At 41.2% G+C, this 20,790-nt stretch overlaps 1 protein-coding gene across 3 annotated transcripts in view; it reads right to left on the minus strand.

The window, feature by feature from the left end:
* Positions 1-20,552, minus strand: part of LOC139050930 (anillin-like) — an 84,686-nt gene extending 64,134 nt beyond the window's left edge. For all 3 annotated transcript variants that reach the window (XM_070527795.1, XM_070527802.1, XM_070527808.1), the window contains exons 1-4: positions 20,325-20,552; positions 20,100-20,208; positions 13,122-13,250; positions 10,554-10,793 (exon numbers count right to left, since the gene is read on the minus strand). In XM_070527795.1, the coding sequence (XP_070383896.1) occupies positions 10,554-10,793; positions 13,122-13,250; positions 20,100-20,208; positions 20,325-20,351 (505 nt within the window). In that variant the 5' untranslated portion in view covers positions 20,352-20,552. The remainder of the gene's footprint in view (positions 1-10,553; positions 10,794-13,121; positions 13,251-20,099; positions 20,209-20,324) is intronic.
* Positions 20,553-20,790: the final 238 nt, after the last annotated feature.

A 20,790-nucleotide genomic window follows, 5' to 3' on the forward strand; every position in this document is an offset into this window, starting at 1 on the left:
GTATCAGCGTAGGATCATGTCATGAAATTTTGAGTGACAAACATGGGATGCGTCGTGTCAGTGCAAAATTTGTGCCGCATTTGTTAACTGACGAACAGAAGCAGACCCGTGTTTAAATCAGCCAGGAACTGCTCGCCACTGCCAATGACAATGAAAACTTTCTTAAGAACATCATAACGGGCAATGAGACATGGGTTTATGGCTATGATGTTGAAATGAAAGTGCAGTCATCGCAGTGGGTGGCCAAAGGTTCTCCTCATCGAAAAAAAGCATGCATGAGTCGGTCAAAAATGAGGGTGATGTTGGTTGTGTTTTTTGACTGCAAAGGCATTGTCCATCAGGAATTTGTGCCACATGGTCAGACGGTAAACAAAGAAGTTTACCAGGGAATCCTAGCATGTTTGAGAGATTCTGTGTGCAGTAAGAGGCCTGGCTTGGATGTCACGCGTCGCTCCTTGTCCGCAGCTACTTAGCAAAACGCCACACTCCTGTTGTGCCCCACCCACCATATCCTCCGGACCTAGTCCCAGCAGACTTCTATTCCCCAAGCTGAAAACCACCTTGAAAGGACGTCATTTCCAAACCGTAGAGGAGATCCAGGACAATGCCAGATGAGACCTGGGCACCATTCCAGAAAGTGCATTCCAGGAGGCTTTCCAAAAATGGAAGAGAAGATGGGAAAAGTGCATTGCCAGTAGAGGGGACTACTTTGAAGGGGACAGCACTTAAAATGTTGTACCATAAGCAGTAAAGGTGTTACTATAGCAGAAGTTTGATTTCTTTTTGAACAGACCTCGTATAATAAAGAAAAACTTTAGCTGTATATATAAGTGATACATTGCTTCCGTTATATAAATTGGAGACAGAACTTTGAAACTGCTGGTTGTCGTAAAAGTTACGATTAGTCTTCACACGTGTAACTATTTATTTATCGGTCTGCACCCTAAATAAGTCGGTTGCATGTGCCAGTTGTGCCATCCTGAATGTTTTCCTTTTTCTATTTTCTTTTTGGACGCACATATGTCTTTCTGATTTTCAGGGGTTTCTAACGCACCTGCAACACATTTCTGTATATGAAAAGAGATTGTCACTGGAAGCAGCAAAAGCACAACAAGAGTGGTGCAGAAAAGCACACCTTACAGGAGCAAAGGCGGTGTACAGAGGCAATTGAATTTTTGAATAACGAACATGAATTTAAAATTTATAATCTAACAATGTAAAAAGAAATCTTTAAAGTCCATTGAGGGCCCTGTATTTTTACTGTAATGAAGTGAAGTAATTTCATATCACTGTTTCTGTTTAATGAAACCCTTTCAGATTTTCACCAAGGCAAGCAAAACTGGCACAGACTAAATCACTAATGCACCTATTAAATTATGGGGTTTTACATGCCAAAACCACTTTCTGATTATGAGGCACGCCGTAGTGGGGGACTCCGGAAATTTCGACCACCTGGGTTTCTTTAATGTGCACCTAAATCTAAGTACACGGGTGTTTTCGCATTTCGCCCCCATCTAAATGCGGCCGCCGTAGCCGGGATTCGATCCCGCGACCCCGTGCTCAGCAGCCCAACACCATAGCCACTGAGCAACCACGGCGGGTACTAATGCACCTATCTCTGCACACAAATGTTGCCAGCAAGTGCAGGGAAGCAGCTGCCAAGTGATGCACAATGCTGTGCCACCTGCTCTCAAGCTACAGAACTTATGCAAGGCATGTTCCTTTTGCACCCTATAACCTATGACTGGCACCTCACTGTCAAGCCTTTCACACAACAAAGAAATAAATTTTCTTCTTTCCTTGCATATTTTACTACCTCTGGCAGCACTAAGAACAGTTTATACTGCCTGAACAAGCTGTTTGAAAATCCCGTTTCAAATCACCATAGACATTGATAACATTCTCATTCTGTCTGTCTAGGCACTTTGTGTTCACCAATCCGTCTGTCACCCCTGCCCAAGGTCATTCTGGAGCAATTTTTGGAGAAAGTAAAATTGCATTTTAGAGCCCTTTGCAGCAGACAAAATTGCATTTTGGAGCAATTTGGAGCAGATAAAATTTCATTTTTAAGCAGTTTGGAACAGGCCAATTTGAATTTCGGTGGAATAATGGAATATGGAACATGGCAGCGCACTTCGAAACCACGACGAAATAGGAATAAACCTACATGAGCTCTGTACTGCAACTGTCTTAAGCAGCGTTTTAAGCTTAATTTTGAAGCAGATTACTCTGATACTGAAACCGTTTAGTGCATGCATATATTTAATTACTGATAGCAATCACAAAAACATGCATCCTGCTATAGTGAGTTTGAAATTTTCAAATGTAGCCCAAGACATTTCATCGCAATTACATGGACACTTTAGGCGCATTTTTGCCATTGCCGTGATGTTCCGTATTAAGTCCAAGGGCAATAAAACCATCGCCACGCATCGTATGCTGTATGTGCGAGTGAAAGCACACGAGGGAAGGCGGCGATCACAGCTCAATCTGGCATGCATGAAGGAGACAAGCGGAGAGCAAATACGTCATCTTCCATCGAGTGAAAGACCGTGGAGGGATGGGAGGGAGGAAGGGGGCAGCTTCGACTCTGCAAACAAGTGCATACTCTGCACGGCTGCACGTGCCGTATCTTTAAAGGGATTTGCAGATGGCTCATATCTTTGTGTGCGCTGTGTTCTCGACGCTCTAGCATTAAAGCGATGGACAGCACAAAGGTCACTTCGCTCGCTACTGCTGCCACGCTTGCTCACACCAACGTTTTGACAGTCGCGCTCATAGAGTGTGATGTGTTCATGTTTGCTTCTATGCGCTGACGCCATGCTTGTTAATTCAGTTAGTAAGCAAATATTTCCAAGTTAATACGGCCGGTAAAACTATCCTTACTTTGTGTAGCTGTCTACTAATTTGCAATCGCAATCAATGCTTCGCCTTTTGGGCGAAACAGCAACTTTATTTATCAATACATTTTTCTTTCTCTCAACGGAGTGGGCGAAGTGCCTGGAAATGTGCTTCACCAACAGACCATACGGAGAAGCCAGAGTTACGAACTAATATGGTTTATTATTGCAATAGCAATTAAATGGACATTCCAGGCACGTTTATGCCGGCGTCGTCACCGTCGCCATGATGTTCCGTATAAAGTCTAAGGGTGATAACATCATCGCCGCGCGCCATGTGCTGCATGTGCGAGTAAAAGCATGCGAGGGTGAGCTGACGATAGCGGCTCAATCTCTCGCACGCAAGAAAAGAAAGCGGTGAGAAAGCACACCGTCTCCGCCACGCATAAGGCATTGAGAAGAGGAGAGGAGGGGGGGGGGGATGTTCTACTCCGGCAGCTGCTGCGTCTGGCACGGCCATGACGGCCCTATCTTGAAAGCGATCTACAATGGGGACAGAGCACATGCACCGAGTGCTGATAGCTTCATGTGTGCTGTGTTTTCTCCGCTTAGTTTGCGTTGAAGTAAGAGGCAGCACGAAAGTGAATTTGCCCGCTGCTGCTGCCACACTTCTTCACTCCAGCATTTTGACAGCGAGTCCGCGTGATGATCAAGGGAGATGTGCTCACATTTGATTGTGCGTGTGTGACACCGTGCTTGTTAATTTAGTTAGTAAGCGAATGATAAGTTTATATGATCGATAAAACAACTATCTTTACTTCGTATAGCTGTCTGCTAATTTGCTATCACAATCGGTACTTCGCCTTTTGGGTGAAACTACGACTTTCTTTAAAAGCCGTTCTTACATAATAGACCAGGGTGATTACGAAGCCACCTAATGCTTAACTTTCTGGTAAAATGTGAAACTATTTCAATCTGTTTTTATTCCAAAACCACCATTAGCCCTTCGTGATAGGTTAAAATGGCTGAGGCCCTGCCCATATGGGCATAAAGACATATTGGATTAGTTTTATGTTATCCCGGCCCTGCAGACAGAGACGCCTGCCCGCTGAACCTGCTGCAGTGCACCTCCCGAATATCTAGTTCGTTTGCAGCACCCTCAGCCTACTTTTCGTTGTTTCGCACTTCAGCTAGGGAGCACCACGCCACTCAGACCACTCAACTGTATTTTAATACACTCTACATACAGCCGCCCTGGCCGTTGCGACAGCAGCGACGATAGCTAGGAGTGGCCGTGCGCACGCTGGCCACTTGATAGAAGTGCTGAAAAGTCCAGTGTTATACAAGTGCGAAAATTACGAGAAACTGAGTGGGAGGCACCATCATGTGGAATGTGAACAACTGCACTCTTTTTCGGAAAAAAAAAAACCACTTGCTGTTCGCGGCCACTGCCGGAGCACACATGTCGAAGCCATTCTGGAGCAGCATGGCGCAATTTTGGCACAGGAATTTACATTCATATCAAAAGGGCACAAGTGGCGCAGGAGTCCCACCACTGTATCAGCTTCCTGTCTGACACAGGAGATGAAGTCTCATGCTGTCCCAGTCACCTTACATGCCAACCACACCGACAGATATTGCCACCTTCTTGAATGCCGTCAAATCCTTAATTTTTTTAGCAGTTTACAGCCAATATTCATCTGGGCCAAAGAAAAATAACCACTGCCAGTGGTCAGATGCCATTGAGGCAGTTGAATTTTTTCAGATGGTGGAGGCCATGATGAGAGAGAACACAGAAAAGCTAATTATGGCTATTGGGCCATTGCAGAGTAGCTTCAAGAGGCAAAGTCAACAGCCAAGCTTTCTGTGCACGATGTCATTGGGCACCACTCCTAAATAATGGATTTGCTTGCTCAAACAGGGCCTGCGTGACCCAAGAATGACTGGCTGTGAACTTTGCTGCCACATCACAATCAATGTGGCACCCTAACTTCTAAAATAAACCTGCTAAGCATGGGGCTGTCACAGAGAGACTGACAAGCAACCATGCTATGCTAAAGTTTTAGAAGCTGCTGTTGTGGAAGTACAGTTAAACCTGGATATAACAAACTTCAATATAACGAAATTCTCGATAAAACGAAGTATTTTACTTTTCATAACCTCTGGTCCATAGAACACCATGTACTTAGAACCTCACTATAACGAAGTGTGTATGTGATTTCAATACAACAAAATTTTACTGCCACCGCAAAGGAATGCCAAGACAATAAATTCAAACTTCCGCAGACGCAGATGGTCAAATGATTTAATTACAAGCGACTGCTTGTAAATGCACCTCTCAAATTATGCGCCGCGCGACAACAGCAACCGCTGAAGTGGAGCCGCATCATGTTCCGTATAAAGTCTCAGTGCAAAAAGATCCTATCTCGCCCCATGCACTGAACTTTAGGTGCGAGTGTGAAACAAGAAAGATGGTGGCTTCATAAGTGCCACCTTCCTGTGTGAGCGAAGGGAGAGAGGTGGAGGGGAGCGAGCTAGCGGCAACGCAATCAAGAGCATGTGAGAGGGCGGATATGGGGCGGGGTAAGCTTCCGCACATCTCAATTTCTGGCGCGCATCTTGGCCTTGCCTGCGTATATGGCTGTAAACGCGGCTGAGCGCATACACAGCAGCGCACCCTGCTTTAGAGGTAATCTGCTGCTTGTGCAAGGAGTGGGCGTGCCAAGATGGTGTGGCATCATGTAAGCTGTCTTACCACACATTTAGTATTGGAGATTGCGTAATCTTGAGTTTCGGTGACCAGTTGGAGCGAGGGGTAGATGAAGCATTCGCTACCCGCTGCCGGCACTTTTCATAAGAGCGTAGTCCCAGTACGGGCAATGCTATCAGCCGCATGGGTGGAGTGCACACGAAAGTGTGGCTGGTTTTTCGTACTGCCAATGTGAAGATATAGTTGACGTGCCATAAGACCGTATCATTTGTTGCCGACTCCCAAATTCATCGAAATTATTTATTTTCTCATTCAAGTTTGCTTTTCTTGATTGCCCGATAATTCGGAAAATTCTGCAACCCCTTTCCTTGTAAGAAATATCTATCGGCGTTTATTTGCATAAAAGGTCGAATTTCAACACATCAAAATTTCGACATAACAAAGCAAACTGCTGGTTTTACAGACTTTGTTATGTCAAAGTTTAACTGTACTACCCAACATCAACACACTATCTCATTCTAGCATCCAGACATTATTGAAGCATAACTCTGCCAATAATTGTGACTAAAGGTGGTTTTATTCAAATCTTAGAAAACAGCAGGTTAAAACTTTGGAATTAATATTTTGATTCTTGTTTTAAATATTGTTGCTCTTACACCCGGTATATACTTATACAGTCAAACCTCAGTAAATCATGCTTTAATTAATTTGAGGTTTTAAAGTTTCAGCAGTAAAAACTTCACAAATTCTCAAAGCATTCCTTGTGGCTAGTACCTTGTCAGTAAGCACTTGTGAACAAATCACAACATCGGGCCATGATATCAAGGTTATGAGCCCCAGCATGTGCGGTTCAGGTCATGCCGAGAGCAATGCATTGATGTGGCTCACAGCATACGAGATTTGCGTGTGTTTCGTCATGTGGCGCCGTAAATCTTGGACGCGGTACACGATATTCACGATATTGCAGTACACGGTTTTCAAATAAACTAAGTAGTTCAATACATCATGAATTTTGTAAAATCGAGGTTCATTATATCGAAGTTTGACTGTACATACATTTACATATGTATATCTGTGTGTGCGTACACGCACACGCGTGAATAGACCCTTTTGCTGTTTATGAACATAGGCCCTCCACAGCATCCATCCAGTTTTACACGGTTAAATAACACGGTTCTCAATGAAACTAAGTTTGGGAAATGAAGATAGTTCACGAATTTCATAAAATCAAGGTTTGTTATATTAAGGTTTGACTGCATATATACTAATACCATTAAACCTTGATATAACAAAGTCGATAAAATTGGCAATTTGCTTTGCTATATTGAAATTTTGTTCAATTGAAATTTGACCTTTTATGCAAATAAGTCTCCGATTGATTTTTCTTACACGGGAAGGGCCTGCAGAATTTTCCGAATTATAGGGCAATCGAGAAAAGCAAATTTGAATGAGAAAACAATTCATTTTGATAAATTTGGGAGTTGGCGACAAATGATACAGCTTCATGCTACATATGACAACAATATCTTCTCGGCGGTACAAATTAAGCGAAGCCAGCCACGCTTTCACATGCACTCTACCCCCATGGCTGATAGTATTGCCCGCACTGGGACGGCGCTATCAGAAAAATTGCCAGCAGTGGGAAGTGAGTGATTTGGCTGCCCCTTGCTCCAACGAGTCACCGAAACTCGCGATTACGCAACCTCCAAAATTAAACACGCGGTAAGGCAATTTACATGGTGCCATGCCACCTTGGCACGCCCACTCTTTGCACATGCGGCAGATTACCTTTAAAGCAGGGTGAGCAGCTGCGTATATGCTTAGCCGTACTTACAGCCATGTGCAGCCACAGCCGTGACGCACATGGCGTCAACTTACCCCCCACTCTGCAGACCTCTCGCATGCTCTTGATTGCGTTACCGTGAGCTCGCTTCCCAACCCTCTTTGTCTGCTTGCGTGGGAAGGAGGCACTCGTGAAGCCACCACATTTCTTTTCTCACCCTTGCACACTTTCACTCGCACCTAAAGCACACAATGCGCAGGGCACAATAGGATTTTATCACATTTGGACTTTATATAGAACATGATGCAGCTCCACTTCAACAGTCGCTCTTGTCGCGCAGCGCACAATTTATTTGTGAGGTGCATTTGCAAACAGCCGCTTGTAATTCAATTATTTGACCATTCGCACCTGTGGATTTATTGTCTCTGCATTCCTATGCGGCGGCAGTGAAATTTCGTTATATTGAAATGGCATACAAATGCACTTCGTAATATTGAGGTTCCAAATGTATGGTATTCTGTGGACAAGAGGTTACCAAAAGTTATATATTTCGTTATATTGAGAATTTCACTATATTGAGGTTTAACTGCATATGTATTGTGTGTGCATGCATGCACACGTGTGTACAGACCCTTCCACTGTTTATGAACATAGGCCCTGTACAGCTTGCAGTTTTGCCCACTAACATAACTCTCGAAATTCAGCGGGCAAAAATGACAAGGATGAGTTGCAAGAGCGTGTTAAAAAGAAAGATGCCCGCAGATTTTCAACACTTCTCCTTCATGCATAATCACAATTTCACTTGTCAAGTTTGCCGTAAGTTATACAACAAAGAAGTATTCTTCTTGATACATTATGTGCCTTTCCTTTATCTGAAAACTTGAAAATGAACATTTCATACATCGAAACAACTTAAAAACACTGTTTTTGTTCCGGCTTAGTAAACTGATAAGACGGGTGACTAGACGTTTCTTGGAGTCGCAGGCTTGCTGTTATGCACATGTAACCGTCAGTACATATATCGTTTGATGTTACAGTTAGGATCATCCTAAACTGTTAAAGGCAGGCTTTTGAGAAACTTAACTGAAACACCAATGAACTTTGTAGCACATTTTAAGGTAAATTATTAAATTCTGGGGTTTCGCATGACAAAACCACGATTTGTTTATGAAGCCCGCCGTAGTGAGGGACTCCAGATTAATTATGACGACCTGGGGTTCTTTAACGTGTACCCAATGCACGTTAAATGGGCATTTTTACATTTCACCTTCCCCGAAATGCCACCGCAGCAGCAATTTGACGCTATGCCTTCAGGCTTAGTAGCGCAATGCCATAGCCACTATGGCAGATCAGCCCGACCAACTTCACAAAGTACAAAGTTGTAATTTGTTTCATTGCTTCCAGCAATCACTGCAGCACACATGGCCTTGCATGTCACTACCAACGTACAGCAGAGCCTTATGTTTTGCAAGAAATGAAAAGGTGGAAGTCCAGCATCGACAATATGCTGCAGCATTGCTCTCTTGTGCATGTACTGCGCACTACCATACATAATGTTCATTAAATACACAATGATGGCCTATGCACTTGATTACAAAATTGGCACTGCGGTTTCTTATGGGATTTTATTGAATGTTTACTGACTAGGTTATAGCCAAAAGAAGTGTTTCTAGGAAGTTACAAAGCTTTTTCGGAGGGATAAAACAGACATTCTTTATTGAAGTTTTCAATCTAAGGATGTTTTCATCTGAAGCTACGACTTCATTATAATATGGCTTTACTGTGCATGTGCTCAAATGTAGTGGACTAGATCACACTACAGAAAATCATGTACACTTCACTTCCATTTTCCTTCAATAACCCCTATCATTCTCTTCGTCCTCTATTCTCCTAATTAATCATCTTTCCCTTATAATTGGAAACATTTCCCTTATAGCTTACAATAATATATGTGCACAATTCTCTATTGTTTTAGATGGCATATTTAAATATACATTTGCTGTTCCATATAGACTATAATTAAAATTATCTTAGATTGATGTAAGAGGTCTTGAGTGCAATCAAATTTTTCATCAATATGATGAAAGAGGCTTTAGGCAAAATTTGCTCTGTACAGGCAAACAGACAGAATCTCACAGCTGCCTCTGTACAAGGTGATCAGCAACAGTTCGTACATGATAAAACAAAGCATGCCGGAACTGGGAATTGAAACCTCAGCACAGCCATCAGAGAAGAGAAAATCAGTGAAGCCTGGTTAAATCTTCATATACATAATTGTTAAATTGTTCTGGTGTGCTTACTGCAATACCACTGCAAGGTTAATTATGCTTCTTTAAATGAATGAGAGTGAACAAAATATTTTATTGTTATTTTTTTTTCAGTAAGACACCACCCACACACGATTATTGATTCGTTTATGATTACAGCTCAGGCAAACGCATGACTAGCTTTTGTGTCCAAAACAACCATTGTAACAGCTACATAAAACATGTCAAACACATATGACATGTTCTATCACATACTGCAAATGTGGCACCTGAACACCTGTTCATATCACTGTTCTCACAATTACGTTCGTTGCAACATTTGTGTGCGTACATTATATTTCTCTTTGCTTTATTAGTTTTTTGTAAGAAGTGTCTTAGGTGTGTACACTGCTCCTGCTGCTGAAAGAAAAACGAGGGGCTGAGGCTTCGTCAAGCTGTCTGCAACAGCTTTTTTATGCAGCTCCTCAATCTTTACTAAAAGGATAGAAAATAAACTATTTGAAATGACTTCATTTTCATGAAGACCTAATTCTCATTATTTTCATTAATGGAGTGCAATTAAGAAAAAAATATAGCCCACAGAAAGCAAATCTTCTGTCACAACGCACATGTTCCATTTAGAGAACTTATAAAACATTGAACTCGCAAATAAAAAAGCCATTTCCAGCATTTTACATTTCAAAAAAATAAATGAATACTGGGTACATGTCCCCATTCTCCATCTACAATCTTTCTAACTTTTTAACCTACCTACAAGTTTTTCCATGGTAACCAATGCCCTAAGTTATACCACCAAAAAATTGCAGCCACTACAAAATTTAACAAAGAAGTGGGGGCAGTAAGGCATTGCTCAAACCACAAGACCCCCTAATACAGAGAGCACAAGTAGCATAATAGAAAGACTCACTTTGCTACATTTTTGCATGCTGACAAAGCTTTCTAAAGCTTGTTACCTGCATCAAGTAACACTTCTTGCCTTCTCCGAAGAGCTGCAAGGCCCCTGGGTGCTCTCTTTTGTTCATCAAGGGCCGCCGCCTGACTGAAGGCCTGCTGACATTCCTTAGAGCTAAAATTTGGCGATGTATCATGCTTCCGTCTGAGAACTGCCAGTCCTCTAGGTGCCGCATTGTCATCTCCAACAAGCACATGCCTTGGCACTGCCACCCACTCAGCATCATCTGTATACTTGGATGCTGAAGCAACAGAAAATTACAATTAATGACTACACAGGGTAAACGGTACTCACAGTAGTATTTACATGCTGGATATTACACAGCTTGCTTCTGTGTGATATAAATGTGTTGAAAATATAGAACAATACTTTTCACCCATTTAGAAACTGTAGCTATGTCTTGCACTACTTAAAATTAGAACATAACGACATCTTTATCTCAAAAGAATTGCAAGGAACAGAAGAAATGTCTAAAGTTGAGAAAATGAAGTATGTACCACTGTGAGATACAATTCTAGACTTCTTCAGTCTGGTACAACAGTAAATGCATCACAAATAAACCACAGAAGAAAGATTATGAAACACTTGCTCATAGTCCAGTCCATCCTAGCTTTTGCACAGAGCTAAAGTTATCAAAGAATCACTCATTTGATTCAATTGATGGGATTTAATGTCATAAAGCAACACTTGGTCTATGAGAGACGCCATACTAGAGGGCCCCGAATTAATTTTTACCACCTGGTATTAAGCATGCACCTAGATCAACGTACATAATTTTGCTATCAGAATGCCGCCACAACAGGAAATCACACCCGTAACCTTGTACTCAGCAGCAGAATACGTAGTCACTGAGACACTAAAGCAATTAAAAGCTCTCAAAAAAGATTAGTAAACAGTGATGCACTTCCTCTTTCCTTCATCATCCTATTGTACAATGTACTCCTTCTTTAAATCACACTACACACAGGCTTTCAAGCTCAAATGTTCACAAATATGACAAAGTTGTCATTATCTGCTCAATGCAAGTATCAGTTTCCACAGAATTTTGTTCCCTAACATGTCCCTTTATTTTCAATGAAGGGGCCCAACTGCTGCTTTCTAGAACCAGTCCCTCCCTTCTGCAAGACTATCACTTGCTTTCTTGCACAACTATTTCTTGAAACAAGAAATAGTTAAATGAAACAAGAGAAGTGCTCAGTATAGTGTTGGTATTCAGAGTTGAGTAAAGCAACAGAGAACTAAAGCACATTGTACATTTATTATGTTGTAAGCATATCATCTTACTGGCCCACAAACTAAGCCATAGGTTTCAAGTCTCACAAAGCACAGTAATCTATCAGTTGGCTATAACTGGCACTATCATAAACCTATTAGCATCCCCTATGAAATAAAATGTCAAAATGGACACTTGACACTTAAGAGTTTGAGCTTAGTTAAACTTTATGCTTAGGTCAGCTTAGAAATTTCATGAAGCCTACAATGCCCGAAATGAAATAGAACATATTCTTTGGTTCTTTTTAATCAACAGCATTTTAGGCGACAAAGTCCCAAAAGACTACTGTGATCAGTATCTCATCACTTTGTATATTAAGATAATAGACAGTTATAGCATAGCGTATGCTATATGCTATAGTACAGTGTACGCTAAGCAGCGTACGTTTATTACAGTTTTAGTTTTAGTTGTTTTAGATATCAGAGGCCATATGCCATGCCATCATCAAGGCTATCTCCTGACTTCAATAGGTCACACTGACATCTCAAATGTTTCTCTCGTTAGGCTTCGACTCGTTCGAAACAGGAAGCGATGTCGAAAACTCCACAAGGTTATCCATAATACTCTGTCATCGAAGTGGCCTGAGACCAAGTGAAAGCCGTTTACACAGTCATTTGCTACGAACGAAGTGAATTTTACAAAAGCAATACCACACTCAATTCGAAGCGGGCAGCCAGGACAACCGCTATCTTTTACCTAAACTATGTACACCATGCAAAGACTGTAATGCTAAATCTGAGAAATAGCATGCGTACGCTATACGCTATGGGTCGTTTAGCATTCAGCGCATGTGCAGTGACGACCCGCTATTTTATAGCGTACAGAATGGTATAGCTATACAGAATGGTATAGCGTACGCTGAACTAAAACTCTCTAATGCAAACTGGATGGACACAACCTCTTGCTCAAAAACATACTCACAAAGTGCAGTTTCTACCCAATGTAGTTAGGGGCTACAGTATTTACCCATGAATACCATATGGATTTTAGCAGAACTGATTTGCCGCTTTGGTGGCCCTGTGCTTAAGGTTATCAATTAATTAGGTCTCACTCAATGAGCTGCTAGCTTCCTGGTTAGCTCAGGTGATAGAGCAACTGCCCCAGAAAAGCGCTGATACCACGCTAAATCCCCGGACAGGAAAAATTTTTCTTTGACTACAAAGTTTTCTTACTGCAAAACCTGGGTGGGTATCCATTGTAGCTTCAAGCTACTCACAGGTGGGCGACACTTTTTCTCTATTGTGAAACTTCTTCAAACTTGCGAATTACTGCCGAACCAATTTTGCCATTGCTTACCCAGTGTTGATGGAGACTGCTTCAAACTTCGCAATGTTCCAACTCTTTTTGACTCTGCATCTCCATTCTCCTTGTCATCACCAAGACATTGTCGCTTTGGAGGTGAAACCTTCTTCTCGGTATCACCATCTGAAAAATCATATTAATGCACTGTAACACTTATGTAGCACCTAATAGAGCACCACACTGCTTTTTTGTTTATTTGTTCATGTTCACTAAGCCACTAAAGAGAGGTGCTATCTGTATATGCAACGACCAAATTGCACTCGTTTTTAAATTTAACATTTCGGTTTACTGTCTCAGTAGCCTCTCCTAACACCAAGATATGGTAGTTGATGTTGGGGTCAAATTTTAGAAAAAGGATTAATTAAATTAGATATTGTGGAGATAAAATTATTTACTTTACAAGTCATCCTATGGAAAAAGCTTTTCATATTATTCATCATCCAGAAGCTAATACATTATACAGCAGACTCCCATTAAGACAAACCTGGTTAAGCTGAACTTTGGTTGGTTTCTCACTGAACCAATAAGAAGAGAAAAAGAAATGTGAAAATTCGGGCAAAACTCATCTACGATGACTGTCCAAGTATATGAATAGCCGTAGTGTGTCATGTATGATGCACATACTGCAGCCAGGCTCCTCTTCCGGGCTTCATTCTGAACATGCTGTGCCTTCTGGCAGCGCTGACGTAAAGTCCACACATACCCAATGGAACATACACACATACCCACTGGTGCATACCAATAGGAACGGCCCACAATTTTAGATTGTACTGCTTCTGGGATTGGCCCACATTTTTGGTGAGATAGCTAGACAGCGGGAAAGAAAACTTGTCTGACATGCCAAGTCCTCTCTCAAGCTTCCTTCTGAACACACTGCACCTTCTGGCGCCAGCACTGTGAAGTGTGCACATACCCAGCGGCACACACACAGTGGCCCAAGTTGGAGTCAAAGGGGTTCATTGAAGAGCCACACATACCCAGTGGCATTACCCAGAGGCACATGCCCACGAGAACGGTCCCCATTTTTGGTGGGACAGCTAGATAGCTGGAAATAAAGCTGTCCTGACAATTCTAAGAATGCTATTTGCATAAAAAGCACTTATTATCAAATGTTAATTCCGTTAAAGACACGCTTCCACAGCCACCACTGCTCGAGTCAGCAAGAGGCCCAGATTGGCAGATTTGGAGGGAGGCAACTGCTAGCTACACAAGAAGCAGATGGTGTTTCTCTGCACATAAACAGCTATGCCAGCATTGACAATAACCCGTAGGGCTGACACTAAAAAAATCAATTCCTGGGTTTTACTTGAAAAAAAAAAAAAACGACAATTATGAGGCATGCCGCAGTGGGGGATCCGGCTTAATTTCGACCACCTGGGTTTCTTTAATGTGCACCAAATGCATGGTACACGGCATACGTTTCCACTCCCATCAAAATGTAGCTGCCACAGCCGGGACATGGCGCTGCGCCCTCGGGCTTAGCAGTGCAATGCCATAGCCACTACGCCACCACAGTGGGTAGGCTGACACCATAGAAAAAAAAATATTTGAGGTCCTCAATGTGCCTCTGCTGGCTGGCGAGGCCATTGCTCAGGAGCCACAAGAACCAGTATCACACTTGATGCAGCTTTTAATGGCCTGAATACTCTCGTGCACTTTTTTCCCAACATGAGGGCACTGAAAAATTTTTGAGCAAGCTGCATGAATTGCCAAATTTTGTGACAGTGCACAGTACCAACAAGCAACAAGCAAGGATGCATAAAGCAATGCTCTTTATCGTGCAAATCCAATAAATGTGTTCCTCCATTTGTTCTTTTGGTTTTCACAGTCTTTCCTTCATTATTTTGCACTGCGAATTTTTAGACATACCACGAATATCAGATTTTGAGTTCTGTGGATCCCTTCTGTTAAGATGAACAGAATTTCACAGCTCCTTCGAGTTCATCATGAGTCTACTGTACTATATTAAAGAAAAAGAACTAGAATAAATCATGCAACAGATTACTCAAAGTGGAGAAAATTTTCACTGAAAGATTCAGAGCATCAGAGAATTCTACAGCCAGATGATTTGTGGCGTGAAGGCAAGAATTAAAAGTACACTTTTGTTTATTCATAATAAAAAACACTGTCCTTGTGAGAGAAATGTTACTTTCTTGAGAAATAAATCAAAGTATTTTTTTGAGAGAGTGCCATTTAGTATTTTGTGCATCTTCTACTATTTTCTAAGCATTTCTTTGTTTTCCACCTTTAATTACAATTACAAAAGAGCATGTGGTAAAATGTTCCAATCAAGTGTTGCAACATTTATTTAGTGCTTCAGTACTTTGCATTTACCAAATAACACTCTTCAGGTATCTATGTACCGTAGAATCTTATTGGTACATTTCATAGGGGACTCCAGAAAAATAATGCATGGTCTGTGAAAACGTAACATCTGATAGCGCTTGCAGCTTTACTAAACATGAGGCAAAAGCCTACTCTCCAACAAAACTATTTCAAGTTAAATAGAAAGCCAACATACTATTCAAAACTTGCCAAATAAAGCTTGCTATTTAGCAGACAATTAGACTGAAGGTTAAACATGTTTTTTGGAGCGGTTGCATCCTTGAATCACACTGAATGAAGCTTTCTATTTCGATCTGGCTCTTATATCTAATGTTTCACAATAACAGCATCTTTTCAAGCACTCACAACCTTTTTTTTTAATACTCCACACAGCCATGTGTATTAAAGTAACCACAAGAGGTATCAAAGGCCATGATAGTGACACTTAATGTAAGCACCACTGATGAACAATGCCACGTTGGTGGTGTGCCACTACAATTTTCATTTAGGCATAGCAATTGAGAATGAAATTGTAACAAATGGAAAGCTAATACACACAACCATATGGCAACAAAATGGGACCCCCTGCTTCAGAGTACAAGAGCCAGGAAAATATAATGAACAGGAATATATCAACAACATTCCACTGTGTTAATTTTATCTGCAAACATAACATGCTTAGGCTCACAAGGCAGCAGCTGTTACTACAGGCAGTGTTCAAATGTTAAACCTTGTAGTAAAGTAGACCAGGAGGTTTCTGTGTTGATATACTGCAATGATTACCTGGAGAAGTAAATTACATTATAGTCGTTAGAGTCTTCCTAACCCTTGGAAGATGTCTAAATTAGACTTCTTCAATGCTGCACTTAACTGTATCCACCAAGTGTGTGCTGTGGTTATACAAAAAACTAGCTTCTGTAAGTCAAGACAATGTAATAATTCTATTCCAATGCTATTCTTTTTTTTAAGCTTTGTCAGTGCTACAAGTGCCACTCCACCCACATTATCAGGACCAACCGGCCGTGAACGGTGAATAAAGAAATAGAATTTAACGAATAAGATCGTTGCATTATACCGGCCTTCATTTCAACTGAAGTTTAGGCGCAGTTGAATAATGTTGAACTTGAATGCCTGTACGTTAGTGTCATCACCAAAAGATAGCAAAGAGAACAGGAGATTATTCACAATGCACATTTCATACTTTCCCTTAACTTTTTTTTTTATTTATCTATACTGCAGACCACCGTGTGGTCCATGCAGGAGTGGAATACAAGTAATAAACAGAATCATCACAAGCAAGTGACAATCAGACAGGAAGAAAAACAACAAAGATAGATAATGCAAGACATGGGACACTAATTACAATCATAATACAGGCATTCTAAGTCATGCACAAAATCATTTGAATAAAAGAAAGTGGGGACTAGAGCATTCCAGTCTGACAGTCTTAGGAAAAAAAGCTGTATTTATATGAATTCATCCTTGCGAATATTGGGGCAACTGTCCTGCTATGGGTGTGTCTAGTTTTCCTAGTTGAGTGGGGACGCACGCAATTTGGTATACATGTATTTACTTTTGTTCCCTGCAAGACAGTTATGAAGAAAAACCAGCCTATTGACTTTTCTGCGGGATCGTAAAGTTGGGATGTTATGCTGCTGTAAGAAGGGTGAGTCATTTTGTACTTATTGAATATGAAGCGCACTGCTTTTCTCTGCACACGCTCTTGAATGTCATTTTTGTTAGGGGGGGTCCCATACAATGGAGGCATCTTTGAGTGTAGCCCTAACGTATGTATTATGTGCTGTTAGTTTAAAGTTAGGAGGTGCACTTTTAAGTTTCCTTTTGAGAAACCACAATTTTCATAGTGCTGAAGTACAAATAGCTGATATGTAATGACCAGATAAATTTGTTATTTAATATGATACCAAAGTACTTGCATTTATCTACTTCCTGTATGTTAAGCTGGTTAATTAAGTATGTAAATGTGCTAGGTATTTTCTTACTCGTAAAACACAAAAGTATACTTTTTTCTGTGTTTAATTCCATGTCCCATCAAATGCACCAGTCTCCAATGGCCTGTAGGTTTTCTTGTAATATTGCATGATCATTTGGATTAATGATTTCCTTAAAAACAATGCAGTCATCCGCAAACAGTCAACACCACCAACGTGGCATTGTTCATCAGTGGTGCTTACATTAAGTGCCACTATCATGACCTGTGACACCTCTTGTGGTTACTTTAACATACACGGCTGTGTGGAGTGCAAAGAAAGGGTTGCGAGTACTTGAAAAGATGCTGTTATTGTGAAACTTTGTTTAGTGCACAACACAAAGTACCAAAAGAAAGCAAATCAAGGCACTGTCACAGATAAACAGAGCATGAATGCAACAATTGCAGACACAAGAAAGAATATTTACAAGTGACAAAAGTTTAAATGACACAGTTCTCTTTCCGTCATAATGTGATGGTCAAATTGAGCCATAGCATTATTGTACTCTCTATCTATAAAAAAAATTTAATGCATGCAGATCTACTTCACCGATATGTTCACATTTCATGTGTGCACGTGAGTACTCAGTCATCAGATGCCAAAGACTGTGGGCTAATATAGCCACGATTGTGTTTTCAGTATTTCTGTAAAAGTGGTGCAACGTTAGCCATCTCTATTCAAAGACGAAACTTCATTTTTTTTCCCTGAGTGTTCTATTGAAATGAAAACTTACCAGAATTTCCATGGACTATTTTGACCATAGAAAGCATGGCAAGGGCAGTGCACTAATCACAATATAAGAATTGCTACAGGCCCTCACAGGAGACACAAGTAGAAAACCATCTCTCGCAACTTCACCAGCACCATGAGCATAGAGCGAGTGCAAGCTCTGCTGGAAACCCGAGAGTAACTGCCCAATGAGACCATCGCCATCTTTATGGAAGAGATGACCCGTCCTAAGTTTCTTTAACTTTTGTCCAGACCGCATATACTTCATTATTGTAACATGTACAAGTACACGTACAAGTACAAGACTGAAGCACAAGCTTGTGTGTCAGCCTCCCAATACTATGCTAAAGCTGGTGGTTCTATGACAAGAAACTCACAATTTTCACAACTACACGAACACTTCCTTTTTTTTTTGTCCTCAGTTACTGATTTGTTCAGTAGATGAGAATTCTGACAAATATATCTGCCTCAGTTTCTTTAGAAAGCTGTCAACTCAGGCGTCATTGTATGAAGCCTACATTCATATAACACAAAACAAATAATTATTTTTTTAATTTTACCAGTCCCAAAGATGTACCAAGTGCAGCACTGATTGCACAAAAATTCTGGAGGTACACAGCAACACAGGAGGCACACAGCAACAGGAGGTGGTTATCAAGTGATATCACAAATCACTGATGCAGCATCCCATAGCAGTGGACATATCGTGCTGCTGCAAGCTGAGTGCATTGAGTTCTCTTCCGTGTAGTCGCACTCCCTTTCCCAATGTGCCTCGCTAGATATTTTTACATTTAATTCTCTACAGAAGCTGTTAAAGTAAGCAAGGCATGAATGCACTCACAGAACTTCACTACAGAACAGCCTAAGTCAGAAATAATGAGTGCAGGCATCCAATGAACCATGAACAAATGGCCAGACACAACATCATGGTAGCCTAGATGTCTGCACAGTGCTCTCTCAAGTTGCTAACTTTTGAAAGCACTTGTAGGTATGATCATAAGAAAAAAACTTGCTATTCCAGCTTAAGAAATCTTGGACCTGTGAGCATGAATACACTGGCTAAACTGACTGCATACAACACACAGTACATGGCAAGCATCCAATGAACCATTGCTGGATGGTCAGACACATGATAGCACTGATGCCTGAGTAATGCCCACTTCTTTGTTAACGCTGACACAACTATACCGTGGCATAGTACTGCTTTCAAGCTGCTTCTGCTTGTAGATATGAGTAACGGGAAAAAATCTGACATCTTTTCAGATCAACATATCTTGAAACTGTGAGGTAGACCTTTTTTTTTTTTTCAGCATAACTAAAGAATTAGCAACACGGCGAGTTTTCCCTTTAAGCACAAGACATTTATGTAGATGTCACAGTGACGAAAACAAATTTGCGCACTACAATTAACAGAAACTATAGCTAATTTGTCAGCTTATTGGCTTACACGATATAGCAAGTTCCTACCGTGAGCATAATCAAATCATCAAATCTCTACAGATTAAAAAGTTATATAGTCAAAAAATTATTCATTCATCCCCCTCCCTCTGTTTTTTTTTTCCGCAGGTTGGCAAGCACCATCATTGTTCACGCACCTTACAAGGTCATGACACACCCAGTGGCGATCGTACACGAGGAGACGTATTAACGAACAGTTTTATACACCATACATTTAGAAGACGAAGCTGTAACGATCTCTAACCTCATTAAGGCATGTTCGTCGGCCTGCAATAAAAGCACACGGGTCCAGCATTACAGTCATGAAAAATGCGTCGATTGGTCATTTGGACCGTTAAACATTCATAAGCTCCATACGTAAGCATGAAACGCAACTACAACATACGATTGCTTGAGGAAAATATGTAAGAATACGAATGGTAAGAAAATATTTACTGCATAGTACAGGTGCCAAAAAGCACAACCTTACCACATCGACAATTTAAATCATCAGCAGTTAGACTGCGCTTTGAGGGAGCTGGTTCTGCCGTTTTGTGACGCAGGTTTCTGCCCCTGGCCCTTGTGCGTTCTGCGAGCTTCTGCAAGAAAAAACATGAATGTAGTTCAGACACAGCATGAAACTGGCACGTCTTACGACAGATGCAGTGTAGAATATGTTGTGTGGTCACAAAGTGCCGTTGTGTTGGCCACTTACTCTGGCATATTCGTCAATATCGTCCATTTTGGCAACGCCCGAGCTAGACAGTTACACTAGGACGCCTGGAAAGTCTAGCAAGCTAAGTTCCTCTGAAATATTTTCTAAGAGCAATATTTTCTAAGAGGAATACGTATAACACAGGAACGGGTACGTCAACAAATTTCAAGCGAAAGTCACAACACAGCGCTCACAACCAATGGCCCGCAACCGCCGCCAAAGTTCAAATGAAATCTCGTGTTTACCATACCCATTGTTGCTGCTGCTTGAACAGTTTCTAACGGCAGTTTTATAATGGTTTAGTGGTGTTATTATATGACTTACAAGCTGTTACATTAAAAAGCGCTAAAATTTTAATGTTTGAAGCATGTCATTGTTTTTATGTAGGGCATAGCGAACAATACGCGGCCAAGATAAAGGAAATCCTCTTCCATAAACGAAATCGAAAGAAGATGCAGCCGAAGCT

The sequence above is a fragment of the Dermacentor albipictus genome, chromosome 1 (genome assembly GCF_038994185.2).
Source record: "Dermacentor albipictus isolate Rhodes 1998 colony chromosome 1, USDA_Dalb.pri_finalv2, whole genome shotgun sequence".
Taxonomy (NCBI): Eukaryota; Metazoa; Arthropoda; class Arachnida; order Ixodida; family Ixodidae; genus Dermacentor; species Dermacentor albipictus.